The sequence below is a fragment of the Seriola lalandi genome, unplaced genomic scaffold, assembly GCF_002814215.2.
Source record: "Seriola lalandi dorsalis isolate HSWRI2012SDOR001 ecotype SW California unplaced genomic scaffold, Sedor1 jcf7180002054560, whole genome shotgun sequence".
Lineage (NCBI taxonomy): Eukaryota > Metazoa > Chordata > Actinopteri > Carangiformes > Carangidae > Seriola > Seriola lalandi.
The window spans coordinates 150,832-168,864 of NW_019525113.1; the positions used below are offsets into that span (position 1 = coordinate 150,832).

The following is an 18,033-nucleotide window of genomic DNA, read 5'->3' on the forward strand; positions in this document are numbered from 1 at the left end:
ATTGTGGTCCAAAGAGTTGCATATTGGATCTTCAGCTCTCTCTCAATTCAACATCTCAAATAAAAGAAATTCTAATGTCTCCTCTGAAAATTCAGCAAACCCCAGAGCACAACTTTTAAGAAAGGTATTACAGCCATAAAATAACCACTGTCCAGCTAGGTTTTACATTAGAAAACCACAACCTGTCTCTTTCAGCTCTTTCCATCTTCCACAGCATCACTGTCTGAGTTCAGTCCAGTTCTGTATGATTTACTGGCATGAAAACTGTATCAACAGTGTTGTTATACTAGTTGAACTAGTGTTGCCAAAGTATCCAAATAAAACTGGAATTGATTAAAGGGAAAAAAAAGTAATAGCAGATCTCAGTTTCAGTTTACCACTCTTTGCTCCAAGTAAAAGTGCTCCATTGATGTTCTCACAGTCCATACCTACACTGGCCTACACATACCTACACACACACAGACACCCTCATTCACATACACACACTTTCTCATATACTGCAGAGCAAGCACAAACACAGAGCTTTGTGAGTGAGGCTGTCGCATGAGTAGCTTATATCAAAAAGGACATAGGTGTGCTGATGTGCAGAATTTAGATTTTGCATGTGTGCATTTTTTATGATTATTTATTTGGCTCTAGTGATGGTAATATCAGTCAGTCCAACACTGGTCCAGAGTTGAATATCTGCCACAAAATTTGTTACAGACATTCATGGTCTTAACAGGATAAATACTAATAATGCTGGTGATCCCCTGACTTTTCATTTGGTGCCATTAACAGGATACCTCCCATCAGCCTCAGCTGTACTTTGAGAAAAAAGCTAATGTGGTAACATGCTAAATGTTACCATATTACCCTGCTTAGATAAGAAGTACGCATATGTTAAATTTTTTTTTTAAAGTATATTTTTTGGGGCTTTTTATGCCTTTATGATAGCACAATAGAGAGAGACAGGGGATGGGGAATGACATGCAGTAAAGGGCCGTCCGATGCTGGATTCGAACTGGGCCAACTGCAGCGAGGACTGTAGCCTCTACATATGGGGCGCCTGCTCAACCCACTGCGCCACTCGATGCCCCTGCATATGTTAATTTCTAACATTTAAAATGTTAGAAAGCCCATATGCTTAACATTACTTTATAAATATTCAAATTGTCCAACATCCAACAGTTAATATGCTTGTCAACATGCTAAATGTATCTATGTTAACATAGACACACTAAAATTAGCTGTCCCTTGAGGTGAATGCTAATGCTAGCATGTCAGCTTAAACCAAAGCCAAGTCTAATTAAAGATGAAGCTGACAAAGTCAAACTTCAGCTGATGAAAGTTGACAATGTAGAACTGAATCTGACTAGCTGAGGCTAAGACATTAATAAAATCTGCACTGTGCAGAGGATGAAGGATTTGGGAAACACATGGCATCACCCTCAGGCCAAAGGATGTAAGATCAGCAAAGTTGTCTGTTCATCATGTGACTCACGGGGCCACTAGTGTTCAGTAGCCAACCTAAACCCTGTTTTCTCCAGATATACTAACTGTGTATAAACAACACAAGGAATCATACAGCAACTACTACAGATTAAATAACAAACATAAAAAAAAAGACACGATAGAAAAACAGTAGTCAGCAGTCACTGAGATGTGACACCAAACAGATGTTTTAACATTAAAAAAAGATTTGTTTCATTAGAGCTTCATTTTCATTAAAACATCAAGCTAATTAATAGTTATCACTATTCATGTCTTTATAATTGTGTGATACAACTAGTAGAGAGAAAGTTAAAGTAGGACCAGGGCAGCAGAGGCTGACACTGTCATTCTTAGTGAATTAATGAAGGCAATTAAATATTAAGCATAACGAGAGAGACGGGGGTTAGGAGGGCGTTGAGCCCACTGGGTTTAGCTTATCAACTGCATGGTGGAAGAAAGTATTTTCACTGTGCACTCACACACTCCTCCACATAGTCACATACACAAACACAATCTGCTGCAGCTGAGGCAAATCACCCTTTATAGCCAGCAGCTTCTATTTGGTCTAAATCACTGCAGTTATATTACAGACATTACAGAATGACTAGGCATGTCTTTACAACCAACACAGCTCCTGAAGGCGTGCAGACTACTGTAACATCGATTTCAACCTCTGTATATAGAAAAACTCAGGGTCTATTTTCAGTTGGAAACCAGAAACCTGCACAAGTGGCTCAACAAAAAGTATTCTTATATCTGGGCTGTTTGTTTCCTCTTCATATATGCTACAGTATTAATCTTTTGTCTGTGAGTTTTGATGGATTTGTTTTCACTCAGGTTATTCATTCATTCAAAAACTTTGTCAAAGTTTCAAAGTAGAGATATGATCCATATATATTTAGATTTGTTTATGTGGCCCGTTAAGGAAGCCCAGTCATCCTGCAGCGACAGAACAGCAGTTATTGATTACACACCGCATTACACATTCAGAACACTGCAAACCTCAGCTTATTAGATCTGGCCCTCTATACTATACTACATTAACACCTAGGGCTTTATTTTAAGAGTCCAAAGCACATGGTATAAAGCGTGTGGCGCAACTGCATTTAGGGTGCGTTCATATCACTTTGATTTTATATTTGTTATTTTAACGACAGAAAAAACGGTCAAAAGGGTTGTACTTAGTCTCTTAATCAATCATGGGACTGTTTTGGGCGTAACATGAAATAAACAAATCAGAGTGCCATCTCCCATTCCCTTTAAAAGCCAGGTGCGCTTGCACCTTGTTGGATTATAACAGTACAGTGTTTCTTACAGATTCTATTTGTGGCGAGTTGATCACATATTGTGATTATACCAGTGGTTCAATGTGATGAATGGGAAACACTGTGGCACACTCTGCTTGTGCGTAACAGGCAGAGTGTATACACGTTGTACACTCGCCTATGTAGGTGTGTATTATTCTCTTGACAATGTACCCTTAAAATAACAGTGAAATACTGCACCACTGACTTAATACAAGGTTTTTGTTAGTAAATCGTGTTCCACTGCCTAAAGATAGCAATCCGCCAACAGTGCGCCTGACCACACCTCATTTTAAGACCAACACGCCAATGGGAGCACAGATAAGTGTGAGATATAATATGGGTGTACTGCTAAAATTGGAGACAAATAAACTGAATTCTTCACCTGTTCGTTAGGGTTTTGTTTAATGCTGATGATCTTGTTCTAGTATCTCCTACTGAACCACGACTACAGCAACAGCTGGGCATAGTAGAAAAATACTGTCAGAGCAGAGTCCTGAGAGTAAATATGAAGACAACCAATATTATGATTTTTCAAAAATGCCCTAACTGTCAAGAAAAGAAATACCAGTTCACCATAAATAATCATATCATCAAACACAGTGTGAGCTATATTTACCTTATTATAAACATGACAGCATCAGGAAGTTTCAAATGAATGCACTAAAAGAAAAAGCTATAATAGCTCTAAATGCAATTATGAGAAAATGTTATACCATCCAAATTATAATTAAAATCTGGTCTCAAATATCTCAAATATTTGATAGTGTTATCCTGCCCATGTGGTAGTGAAGTATGGGGTCACCTGGGGGATAAACATCCAACAGAATCTCTACATGCAGAATTCTGCAGATACATTTTACACGTACAAAGAAAAAGAAAACAAAAGCATGTTGAGCAGAAATAGGCATATACCCGCTGATAATTAACATTCAAAAGAGAATACTCATATTTTTTAAGCACCTTAAATCCAGCCCCCCACACACCCTCCATTCCAAAGCCCTCCAAACCCAAGAGCTGAGCCCAGAAAAAGTCCCCATGCCAGTTGGTGCTGGGACTTACTGCCCCCTCTCAAACACACGCTGACGAGTCTAACAACACTGCTTTCCAAACACCAATCAGTATAAACCAAGTTATAACACAATGTAAAGAAACTTATCTGAAACACTAGAAAGAAGAAACTAAATGTCAAAGTAGTTTAGACTGTTATCTGTCCCTAAACAGAGATTATGAATTGGTCAAATATATCTTAACTGTCAAAGATAGAAAAGCAGAGGCAGATCCAACTGAGTACAGGCTAAGTGACCACAACAATCAAATGACAAAAAAAATCATGGCAACTGAAAGAAAACAGAACATGTGGTCACTGTTCAACAGGTGAGGCTATTGAAACTTTCATGCCAATAAAGCCCCTCTGAATTTGAATTTGTGAGAGTAGGGGAGGGAAGGAGAAATGACCTTCACACTGAGCTGTATGAGGAGAGGATGGAAGACAAGGTGAAAGGAGAGGGGATTGGACAGCTGTTGCCTGGCAACCTCTGCAAGCACAGGAAAGAGGAGCCACATCGCTCCAGCTTCTATCAGCTGTTTATCGTCACCACAAACTGACACAGCACAAGAGATGCATCATAATCATCCCCCTCTGCTGGGGTGTTCCCTAACATCAACACTCACCTCAACCTGAGGTAAGATCGTTGCTTTAGTCTGACTGATTCCCACATATGTATGACCACCCAACTCTACGGTTGACAAAAACAGATGCAGTTGATGGTGTCTTGCTCAAGGGTACACTGTCAATAGCTGCTGCTGGAAGAGAGTTTTACTCCCAGGCTCTCTAAGGAGTCAGCATTAAAATAACTTCCTATAATTAGTATAACTAGTATGAGTACAACTGTCAGTATTAATATCTGTCAACAGTAGTATGCTAGCTAAGATTAGCCTCAGGGGCTAGATTTTTTTTTTTACCACTGCTTGGCAACATCATCACCTTTGGAAGTACTGACGTAATCACGATCATGATCATAATCATCATCATCATCATCGTCATCATCATCATCATCATCATCATCATCATCAAGACTTTAACTCCTAAATATCAAACATGTTTGATATTATCGAGGCAGCCCCAATGAGTCTGCGAGCAGTTCATTTAAAACTGGATCTGTGAACCCCTCACAAGATAATCTGGTTCAGGACCAGATTTCCCCTCTGATTGTTGGGAGGGGTGAATCAGGGATAAATCAGCCCAGAACTCCTGTAGTCTGAGCCAGGCTTTAGCAAAGAAGAACAGAGACATTTTCAGTTTTATTCTTGCAGTTCTTTGGTTCCACCAGAGTAAAAAATCTAGAGTTTAAACATGAACGTGAACATACATCTCCCGTCGACAAACACATTATGACCCTGATGTCAGCCTATTGGTGGCTGGGCCTCTGGTTAGCTAGAGGCTCTGCAGAGTTGGCATCTGCCTCTGGGCTTAAGGAGGCTTCTGATGAGGAAAAGAGCAGGAAGTGGACGCTTTAAGATACCTTGATGTAAAGAGTGCTTTCTCTGAAGAGTATATGGTGAACAGGTGGAGTAACAAGCAAACCTTCGTGACTGTGAGACTATAACTTGTTTGGCTAATTACTCAGTTCCCTCGTAAAAGCTCATACATATCCGTTGCATCTACTGTACATACAACTGCATTTTACTGTAATACAGATACCAATGTAATCACAGATGGCTGACACTACCCTAAAAACAGGAAATGTGCTTCACAGAGTCCTTCACAGCAGACAGGGGTTCTTACTCGATTACATAAATAGACCAGAGATTCTCAGAGGACACAAACAGAGAGACACAACCGCACCATGCAAAAGGACAGAATAATGTTTCTAACACTAGTCATCAATGTGTACCAATCCTTAACTGTATTGCCAAATCCTATGATTGTTATCTTGCAAAAATATATAAGTTGCTAAGCAGCGTCCATGGAGCAGGCTTGTGGTGTGAACATGGCTGCCACATATGAATTCGGAGGCTAAACCCTGTCTCTCTGCCAACAGCTACAAGGCCTGGTGTGACTACAGTCTGCTACTGCTGAGCATGAGCTGGGACCACTAGAGCTGTATTCCCGTTTGTACGTCTGTTCTTAATAGGATCCCACTGACATATGATAATCTGACATATTGTAATAATCCCTACCTAACATCTAAACCTAAATTTACATGAGCCTGAAAAACAAGTCTTGACCCTTAAATAGCTCTTGGAAGAAATTCTGATGATTGTTAAGAATTGGTCTGCACAAAGACAGGAGAATACACACATATCTGTATAGAGGACACCCATAGAACACACGCATAAACCTTTTCTTTCCACAAATGTCTTAGTGGGTCACTTCCTCTATCTCCATCGAGATGCTCCTTTCTTGAATTAAAAATAAAAATGCACCAGGACTTCAGTGCCACTAATGATCACAAAATATTTTTGTTAAATCATTTAGGTTGTTGCTTAAGTGTAGAAAACATACCATACCATACTCTGAGCCGTCTTTACACTGTAGAGTATAAACGTTGAGGAATAAAATGTAGTTTTCATTGAAAAATTATAGTTTCTTTTAAAAATAGCAAAAAGAGAATCACTATCTGATCCAAATGTGACCATATTTTTCTCTCTGGTGACAGTTTGGTCAAACCACAGGATTTTAAACATGTTTTGATACATGTTGGTTAGGATGGGAAAGAGGCTTATCCTGAGTGCAAACAGGTTTCACAGAGCAATCATCTTTGATTTATGATTGGGTTCTCTGCAGTATAAACAGGCCTTGCTCTTATTATCATTATCATATGTTGTATTTTGAATAATGACAAAAGATACATTTAGTAAAATAAAAACAAGGAGAAGAAAATTCACCATAAGAAGAAAACTTAAGATTTTCAGTAGGTTATTATTTTTTACTGTCAGCCAAATTTCATACTTTCATCTGAAGATGAAAACAAAGAAATGCACTTAGCAATATTCTTATACTTCAGCTTGTGGGCGTAAAAACTACAGTGGGTTCCTTTATACATCAGAGCATCGATCATTTACAGACAACATTTCAGACAACCAAAGCCATTTTTTAACTGCTGTACAATGTAATCATGCCAATTATATTATTTATGCATATAATGCAAATGTAAATTAGAAACTTATAATTTTTGCCTATTATAACTAATTTAATCCTTTTGTTATTATAATAACAGTCCAGGGCTCTCCACACAGCGCTGCTCCCTCTCTACGTTATATCACTGTATATCACACATCAGTCAGCCAATTGGCCCACATCATAAACCCACATTTTAGACATGCACACACACGGTAACATGCACAGCTACACACACACATTCTCACAACTACACCAAGTGCCCACTAAAGAAGAAGAAGTAGAGAGAAATGAAAAAAGACATTGGGTTCTCGGCAACAGGCATACAGTAATTAGACTTAATGAGCAGCTTATAGGGCAGTAGTGGGTGAAGCTGCCTATCTGTGTAGCTGTGTAGCCATCAACCACAATGTTAGAATGATCAGCGAGCTGATTGGACAAGGACAGAGAGATGATGTAATACCTCAACTTCACTGGTTTATTTGAAGCTTTTCTGTCCTGATTGTACAAGACAGTTTGTACCAGAAAATCAACAGTAAAGGTGGTTTTGGTTTAAAAAGTGACCTTTGTGGTTGTGCAAATAATTTCTTGTCCTCTTTTATTGCCTAAGGTCTATATACCTTAATAATGATAATTATTATTCCATCAAATCATCCTAACCTACAGGTCAGGATGAGCACATTCACTTAACAGCTCCATCCCATAATGCCTCTAGCTAGTTCTACACAATAGCAAGCTCAAATTTAAATGCCTAATATATTTTATTCAAGCTGAACGATGGTCTATTACTTTATCAACATGTGTACTTATATCATAACAAGTAAAGTACCTGTACCTTTGTCTCACATGTAAGAAGCTGGAACCATCAAATGGATGGAGAGAAGGGGTATGACATGCAACAAAAGGTCCATGACTGGATTCAAAGTATGTATATGTATGCGGCATATGCTGCAACCATTTGACATTTACCATCATGCCAGCAGAAAGCTCCAATGATGGAATAATTTTTGTTGGATACAAGTACTAATTAAGGAAATAGTTGCTGATTAACATGCACTAATTGATTAATTGACTCATCACTTCAGCTCTGGTCTCAACCATTTCTAAGGAACAGTATGTGTACAGATAATAACACATAATGCAGTGTTGTACCATGGCTCAGTTCACTCTGCTCCCAGAGGGGAGTTCAGTTTCAGCCCTGCCCAGTATGAGACTGCAGAGGACTGAGCCATTATGACATAGTCAACAGTATGCACCATCAAAGCAAAAGTATGATGAGTTTTTATGACTGAAACACACTCAGTATAATCATATTTAATGTTTCAGTTAGCAGCATAAGTGCTAAGCTTTATGATAAAAAGTCTAGTATCAGTTTCTCTTCACTAAAAATACAGTAGTTCTTTGACTTTCCTTAGAACAGATGTACTGCCAGGATGGGTTTATATTATATACCCCATCAGATGCTAACTAAACAGTCACAGGTTTGATTTTCTACAACAGCCCATATGGGTCCATCAGCGTCCATGGGTCCTCAGCCAAAAACCTCAACCACTCTTCTGCACTCACTCTGAAGAGTCATCACAAACAATATCTAATTTTGTACTGACAACAGGCAACTGGTGAATGCTATCCACCAACTGTCTACATGGCCTGATGACATGACATAAGCATGGTTTCACATGTAGATCAAAAATGGACTGTAGCATTACACAACTAAAGTCTGACCATGTGGATAATGTATCATCTTCTGTATATTTTCCTGTACCTTGTTCCTAAAATTAGGTTCCTCTGATGTATACACACAATCTTTGATCATTCATGTTGCTCTTAGGATCATAACACTTAACAGATGGGGTGCAAACATTTCAGACAAAGCAACTTGAGAGATGCTCAAACGTATAGACAACTTAGATAGCAACATAACATCTAGGGCCATCTGTGGTATTATAACATGAGCAAATGTCATTCAATTATCGCCTTCACTGCCTCTCACAGCCTGTCACAGGACAAACACTGGGGCGCACACACACGTACACACATAAAACACTAGGTGCGACTTTGCCTAGAACTAACAAAAATCAGTGAGGAGATAGAGATGGCCTGTGGAAACATGGCACTGAACTTCAGCTTTACTGACCAGTAATGATTTTACACATCCAGATTTATGTCACAGCATAGAGTCAAAGGTGTGAAAGCAACAGCCCAAAGTCAACCCAGTGAAACTTGGACGCAGACTAACTCAATTATGTCTGTGTTGACTGCAGCTTTAGACAAGAGGCTGATGTGCTGTATAAACCTCCTTAATATAAAATAGATCCTATCAGGACGCAGAGCCGTGATGAAGGTTACAGCGCTCCCCTCTCTATTTAAAACCCTTCTGTAATACTTTTCGTCCTTGCCACTGGCTTTGTCACGCTTTGATTAAGTAAGTGTAACACTTAAGTGTTTAATAGAGGGACTATAATATAGAGTAGTTCAAAATAAATTTGACATTAATGAAAGGCTTTGCAACTTTGATGACTGATGTCCATGCTTTTTTTTTTTTACATAGACACAAGAGGTCATTATTCTCTTTAATATTATATTAACAAATCTTAACCTTCATTGACCAAACAGATTTTCGACAGCTGCTATAAATCTTCCCAAACAAAGCTAATACAACCATTTGTTACAGTCTTAAAATCAACATTTTTTTCTCTTGCTAGCTATTAGTACAATAAGCTAGTGGGAATCTGCATGCTTCAACAATGAAGATAAATCTTTCCATTTACTCCTTTCTAGCTCATTTCTAGTTATTGTTACAGGGGTAACACTTGATGAGTATAGACTGTATCTCTGAAAACACTCAATCATAAATGCAAACTCTGCGATATGGAGTGCCTCAAATGGGCGTGGTATTCAGTAATTTGATATGTGAGTTTTCAAAGGAACATAAGATAAAAAAAGCTTTGAAAATGTGTAAGAATAGCAGAAGCTTTTGTAAAAAAAAAAAAAAAAAAAGAAAACAGAAAAAACGACATAATAATTTAGGCAGTTGCTATATGCACCCAAGGTGGATAGCCAAGATGTTTAGCAAACCACCTGGCGTATATGTCACTTTTTTAAAAGGTGCACTGCAACAATTTGTGCGGTCCTATACACTGTTTTTTTAGGGGTCTTTTTAAACAAAATGCTTAGGGAACCATTGGACATTCCATATGTGTGTGACTATTTTCACCCGGGTGTAAATAGACTTATTAATAATAATAAATTATTAAAGTCGAAAGGAACAGTGTGAAAAAATCTTGACAACATCCGTCTAAGAAAGATAAACTGCAACAACAAAAGGACAAAGATGTAGAACAAACACAGTGTATACATAGCTCACCACTTGTTTGTAAGTTAAAATCCCTCTTCATGGAGTGTCTAAGTTGTTTTTCTAACACTATATTCTGCTGTCAACAATGCCATGATACACATTATGATGTGTAGGGTTTCTTTAGGTCAGTGGACCAAACCCCATAAAATTATATCTTTTACTTTTTACTTTTACAACTCAAAACCAATATTTCATGTCATTACTTCTCCCCATCTCTATCCTGACATCCTCTGCAGCTTATTGTAAAAAAAAAACCCACAAATACTGCGAAATAAAATACACAAACATAATTATGTATCACACAGTGGCATTTTGTCCCATTCCAAGAAGTCAAAGGTCGTAAAACTCACTATACATCAGAATGACCCAGTAACCCTCAAGCATGAGAAAAAAAAAAAAAAAAATCAGCCAAAACTGTATCAGCAAGGCAGGAACACGTTTGGATGACCAGCAGCACTCACCTTTTCAATTTTGTCCAGCCATTCCTTATTCTGGGCCAACTCGGCCATGAAAGCCTGGTGCTTCAGCCATTTCTTATGAAGCTTCTGGGTCTCGTCTCGGCTGCTGTCCCTCGCCATCAGCATCTTCTCATACACCCAGTCCCCCAGCTGGGTGAGAGAGGCAGGGAGAGAATGAAAGGGAGAGAGAGAGAAAGAGAGATAGGTGTCAATATTGGATGACTATAAATACTGTAAATGACTGTTGTTGTGGGGTGCTGGTTTTGTAGAAACTGATTTCCTATCTCAAAAAGATTTGGATACAAAACACTATCACACACACTAATAAGCTGCATACAAATGCTGAAATTATGTCCAGTTCATTTGTTTGATAGCGAATCATACACTCACTTACAGTACATTATTATTCACACATGTATGTTTTCATTGGCTTCTGTGTGAAAAGAGCTACTTGACAACAACACAGAGTGTGCTGTAAATAAACACACCAGCAACACATATGGTAGGAAATGCAAGGTCAAACACACAGACATGAATATTTAATGACACACAGCAGGAACATGTAGGCAGACACACGTGTACCAACAAGCATGGCGGCAGGAATTCACATGTACACACAACAGATCACAGTGTCCACAGCATCAACACTCACCCACACAGTAAACAACCCACACACACCACTCTCCATCAAAGAGTCAAATCTGCACATTTTGCACACACATATTGTCTGTGTGAGGCAAACACACAGTGAGAACACCTCACGCCTGCGCTGACAGCATCATCAACGTATTGAGGTCAGCATCAGCACCCTCATCTCTTCGTCATCAGCATTCTCACACCTGCTGGTAACATTTCCACCTGCACCTCCATTAGCCATAACCACTCTCTCCTCACACAACCGTACAGCGAATAACTCGTTTACCAGCGCCGTTTAATGGGAACAGCCCACGGGGTTGTGGCGGCTGCAGGCAGCCGCTGGTATCCGCATCCTCGCTGGTCTGCCGTCACACACATGCAAAGACACTCTTCACCGCAGAGCCAGATGGAGAGAAAGAACGAGAAGAGGAAGGAAAGTAAAGGGAGTCAGAAAGAGAGGCTTCTTCTGGATAGGTGAACACAAAAGGTGTGCTGAGAGGAAAACGCCAGCCATGAGGGTAAATAACAACAATACTGGAGGCTGAAGAGACAGACTGGAGACTTCAAACTGAGGCTGCGCTCCCCTCTCTCCTCTTTCCTTGCTGTGTTGCTGAGGACTCGCCGTATGCTCAACCAGGAGAGAGAGGAGGGGCGGGGGCGGTTCAGTGACGATCGAGAGGGCAAGAATGAGGATGACTGAGAGAAGGAAAAAAAAAAACCTCTTCCCCAAAACAATAAAATGGCAGGCAGCCGAGCCGACGCACGGGCGCTCCTCCCCTGCCTCACACCCTCAACAAGCAGGCGAGTGAGTGAGCAGGCTGGTCGGACGAGAGATGGAGTGGAGGAGGAGGAGAGGGAGGAGCAAAAGAGTGGGATAGGGATTTTAGGGGGGCAGGGGATGCAGGCAGTGCCTCCAGGCTCACCGGTCATGGCTAATGATGCTGAGCTGGAGGAGGTAGAGGGGGGAGGTGGGCTTGAAACGGTGTCAAAGCGGAGGGGATGGATGAGTGTGAGGGTAAAGAAACAGTGGAAACCAGAAGAAGAGATTTTTTTTTCGCTGGTTTAATGGATTGAAGCAAGCCCAAGACCACTAACAGCCAAGCTCACGACTCCGCTATAGCTGCTTTTGTTTTATTCTTCCTCTCCCGCACTACACACACCACCCCCCTCTACCATCCCTCTGTTCCTCTCTGCAGCAGTCCCAGGCAGCTGTACTCTCTGTCTCCAGCTTGCCTGACGCCGCTGCAGTGGTAAAGCAGAGAGAAAAGAGAGAGAGAAACAGTAGAGGTTTGGACAGAGGAAAAGAAGAGAGGGTGATAGTGGGAAGAGAGAGACAGCTAGTGGAGGATTGGACAGAACAGTGATTTATCCCGAATGATGTATTTGTAGTTTGATAGATTTACTGCTCCTTTTTTCTATAAAGGACCAGGGCTGGATTTCAGTCAGACGCCCCCTCTGTTCGTCACTTTGTCACCTCTTTCAGAAGCTATCACACACTGTCACACATGGGTGAGGACACACAGCTAAAATGAGTAAACACACCTCACACATTCACACACACATACATGCGGAGACAAAAAAAGAGCGTGTGCAAAGTCACACTCATAAGCAGTTTACAAACACACAGACACACACACACATCGGTCTCATGACTGTAGAGGTCATGGTGGGTCACAGCCTGATGCCCCCCTTGAGACTGTAAATGAATTGAATGAGCGAAGAGGAAGAGAGGGGGATTGTATGTGTGGGGTTGGGGGGTGTGTGTGTGTGTGTGTGTGTGTGGGTGTGTGTGTGGGTGTGGGGGGCGGCAACATAGAGAATGAATGGGTGGGGGAGGAGGAGATAGGGAGGTATGTCTGACGTAAGAAGAGAAGAAAGGGACAGAAAAGAGGAGGGAGAGGAGGAAAGAGGGCAACAAGAGAGGGAGGAGGAGGATTCATAGCTTCGTATTCATCATCACGTTATTAGACTTCATCATCATGTTGATGAAAGAACAAAGTGCATGTCAAGAAAGCTTCTCTGGAAAACCCACAGCTCTACCACTATATGGCACTTTGACATCACATTGCAGAAAGTTGATGAGCATGTGTGGAACAAATAATAATAAGCCCATTAATCAGTTGGATAAGTAAATTAATTAACAAAAGCAAAGCTGAAAATGTTACCTCGGTCATTTGGTAAATTGTGATTGTGCCATTTCTGACAATTTATCAACTAAACCTCAGATCGACAAATAAAAGATAAAGAATTAATCATAATAATAATATAATATAGTAATTACATGCATCATTATAAAATGCATTATTTGCCATTATTTTCAAAGTAGAGCTTTTCTTAAAATCCATTCTTATATATTTTAGATTTGACACAGACCGGATTTCAAGAGTCAGAAATGACTTATTTACATATTTTAAAGAATAACATATAATAATAAGGACAAGCCTTTGTCCCAGGACCAGCTGGAACATGTACAAGAAGTCTATTATTCCCTATGCCATACAGGCATTGAACACAAAATGACAGCACCTGGGAACACTTGTTACTCATTTCTTTTTTTTTCAAGATTTGCTCTCTGGTATTTATTTATTTAACCTATCTGCTGCTACCTGCTCATTTGCACTGTTGTATGTTTTACACATCATATGTTTTAATGGTGTGTCTTGTTATGTGGATTGTATGTATTTTTTAATTGTACCTCCTTTGGGAGAAGCCGAAGACAAATTTCAACTGAGGTGGACAATAAAGTCAATCAATCAATCAATCAATCAATCAATCAATCAATCAATCAATCAACCAACCAACCAACCAGTACAGGGGGAAATCAAATTCCCCTTTGTCTGCCAACTCTACTAAAATATACATTTCCTTTTTTTTAATTGATTGGGCATCAGGAGAAGGTTTGGATTAAGACTAAAAATAGATCTGCATGTGCCCCGCATGTTGACAGAAATATGTCAGTGCTTCAGGCTTTTTCATGGGCTGAACATTCAATTTAGTGTTTTTCTTCAACAGCTCACAGACCACTTTACTTACATAGCTTTTGAGTGTACAAATCATCAAATGGTCACACAGATGAGCTCAGGACAAACACTAGTCCACTGCAGATATTGTATGAACAAGAATAGTTAAAGGATTTTTAGGCCAGGAGAAAATATTATCAGTGAACGAAACATTGTCTAACTTGAGCATACAATAACCTGTCAGAGTTGTCAATCCATAATATGAGAGTTGACAGAAGAACAGCACAAACAAGCTGAAGACTGGAGAGAATGCGTACAGAGTGACTTATCATGTGTTGCACCTTGTGTATTATAAAGACACAGTGTGTTTAGCAATGCAGCCTTTGGACATACACCTGCTCTTTTCTGGAAACAGAGGTGAGTCGGGGCAAAAGCGACAGTATGATCTCTGAGTTCACTTCTTCAGTCCCCTATTGTCCTGAAGATGGAGTTGTACTGTGGATAAAGTGGAACAGACAGGTTGAATAGGGACTTTTAAGGTTATATAAGAGAGGAAAAAATACTGCTTTTTTTCAGTATTTTTAGACGGGGTTTGTTCACAGCAAGCACAGTCATAAATTCCCAGTGCAGGTTGCCAGAAAATTACAGTATTCAATCAGCAAGTGAACTGAGAACCCATGTGACTGTCTCATTGCAAGTCTCATTGTACTGCAAGTGTTATCAGAAAATAACTGAACCAAATAAAACATAAAATACATGATTAATAATTCAAAAAATAAATAAAAAACACAATACAAAAACAAAATGCACCAAACCATTAAAAAATATGTTTTGTTTTGTATATGGTAATAAATAGCACTGAACTGCTGTGCTGGCTCTATTCTAAGAGTAATGGTCTTTTACACTTTGTCCAGTATCTCTGTTGAAAAAGAGAAGTATTTCTAAAAGAGCAGCTTGACCCCTGCTCCTCCAGTCCACGTACTGAAGTTTACTTTGGCAAGATTCTGGGGCCAGTAAAGTCTGAGTTAAGGGTGTTTTGTGTAACAATTTTATTTTAAGGAAACTTTAAGTCTTCTCCTTAAGGTTATCTTAAAATGTTCTCTTAAATATTTAAGGTATTTTCCTTATTTTAGTCTTATACTTAGGGAATCACTTAAAGTCAATTGAACTGTTGCACAGAAGACCTTAGCAACTAAACTAAGGAAATAAACTTAAGGTACCTCTGATTGTATCCTATATCTTCCATGGTCTCCATGGAAACTGTAGAATTTTAGAGCTGTAAAATCTCCTTCATTGCTGCAAATGTCTTAACATTTTCCCTTAACTAAGGAAACCTTTTAAGAGATTCTGAGCAACACCCTTAAGTAACTCCCTCAGCATGGAGAACTTCAACCTTAAGTGTCATACTAAAGTAGAAAACTTAAGGTGCTTTGTGCAACTGGCCCCTGAACCCAAAATTGCATCTGATGGCTGTTCCATCAGTGTATGAGTGTGAGTGTATGGTAGAAGAGCTGTATGTGTAGAAGAAAGCTGTGTATGAATGTGTGAGTGAATGGGTGAATGTGGCTTGTAGTGTAAAATGCTTTGAGTGGTTGATAAGACTAGAAAAGCGCTATATAAATGCAGTCCAGCTGCATGCATGGAGTGTGTTACAACTACCGTCAAACAAAAGTCTGTATATAATCAGGTGTCAGTCCCACCCATAAAGACCAGACCAATAAATATAAACTGTAGATGATAACATTGTGTGTACAACAAACATAAGTGACTGTGTAAAGGCCAGTGTAAATGTGAGTGGACAGAGAGCAGCAGTGAGAAACAGGAAACACGAGGGTGCAGGCTGGACCGAAGAGAACACACCCTGTCAGCTGAGAGCTCAGGTTTCTACAGACTGACGCAGTGTCACTCGCCCACTGTACACCACACACACACACACACACACACACACACACACACACACACACACTCATGTACATAGTGAGATACACTCTTCCTCCTCTGAATTAGTGATGAGGAGCTGTGCTGCTGAATTATTCAGGGTAGCCAAAGAGAGAAAGTTGCTGAAACTAAACAAGGTTTTGGCCCAGAAAGACGCCTGTGTCTCTGCAGGGTGAGAGAGCAAAAACTGCAGGAGCCAACAGAGGTGACCCGTGTGCAACAAAACTCGACACACATAAGGTGTGGACTGTACTGTACTGTGAGTACTGTAAGGACCGTACTCAAAATATGTACAATCTTTGGTATCTGTGTTCTCTCTGACATGGTTTTGCACAGCACATCTCAAAGATCACAAAATCAAGCAGTACATACAGTAGTGGTGATATTCAGACTGTTGTCAACCCACAGCTGGGTTAAAACCCGATTCAGCTGTGATGTATTTATATAAACATCACCCAGTGATGTGTTCAAGGTGTGTTGCAACTTTTGGGAAGACTAGGGAGCAGTCACAAAAGCTGAGACAGAAGATAATTTCATTGCACATTGGGCAATGGGTGTAAGATGATTTCCAAGACCTTGAACATTCCTAGAGACAACATTGAGAGGTTTTGAACGTCTGTACAATGCTCTCATCAAGACAACAAAGAAAAACCTCTGTGTTACTGCAAAAGGCTTACAGGATGACCCGATGAAGGCTGGGATAAATGTGTCAGTGTCAACCATAAGTAGATCACGTAACAACTAAGGACTTCATGGCTTGAATCCAAGATGCACACCACTCTTGGCCAAGAAGCACAAGAAGGGTCAACTGCAGAAGCCTCCTACCTCATGACAGTCCTGGAGAAACCTCTGAAGTTCCCACTGATCGTTCAGTTTTTCCAGCCACTGCTGGGCCAGCTCTCTGTTCTGGTTTCCCCTGAAATAGTGATGGACAAGCTGTTAAGTTTCAAGGTACAATTACTATATAATTAACACAACTATACTATTTTGGCATCTACTTTTGTTTAACTTTAGATTTGCTTTACAAGGTGTTGAGATTACTGACAATCCAGTCCTGCTTATACTGGAACAATCATTCCCAAACTACAAACATTTTAAAAGCTGACTGAATGTGGATGAGCGAGTAAGAAAGTGGTCAAAGGAGAGGGCACAAGCAGTAGTATTAGTATTATATTTCATCTTCATACATTCTTTATAGCAATAATCAGATGAAATATAGTACACTGACCCAGAGTCTTGTTGGAGCTCTTCACTTATAGAGAGCAACAAAAGCCATACTTTACTTGTTGCACCTTTGTGAAAATACTATTACGTTATAATGAAGTCTATATTTTAAGAGTCATGATTTAACACTGGATTTAATTTGGCAAACAGTTATACACTGACAATTATGTTAATCTGTTCATTTGTATTCATATTTATATGCCTGACATACTCAGACATAATAACTCTAGTATCACCACTTTAATTTGGTAACAGGGAAGAATCTGGGTTGGTGTTGCCCAAAAAAGTACAGCTGTAATATTGATATTTTGATAACAACAAACAGACAGAGACCAGATATGATTTCTTTATGAAAAAGAACTTTGAAAATGTAATAATTGTGAAATTATATATTATAGAACCAGAAAACAACACATAAAAACCATCATGTACTACTGTGCTCATTTATTTGTCACCATGGGAGAAAAATAAACGTCCACTGGGTTAATTCATGTAAATTAAATCTAAAAACCATATGGTTCACCACAGTGCTATTGTTGGACACACACACAAAAACCCC

The 18,033-nt window shown here is 39.6% G+C and overlaps 1 protein-coding gene across 1 annotated transcript in view; it reads right to left on the reverse strand.

Moving 5' to 3' along the window:
- sptbn4b (spectrin, beta, non-erythrocytic 4b) overlaps positions 1-18,033 on the reverse strand; it is a 75,505-nt gene that overhangs the window by 30,713 nt on the left and 26,759 nt on the right. Inside the window, exons 21-22 of the mRNA XM_087176557.1 lie at positions 17,076-17,166; positions 10,720-10,866 (exon numbers count right to left, since the gene is read on the reverse strand). Of these exons, the coding sequence (XP_087032683.1) occupies positions 10,720-10,866; positions 17,076-17,166 (238 nt within the window). The remainder of the gene's footprint in view (positions 1-10,719; positions 10,867-17,075; positions 17,167-18,033) is intronic.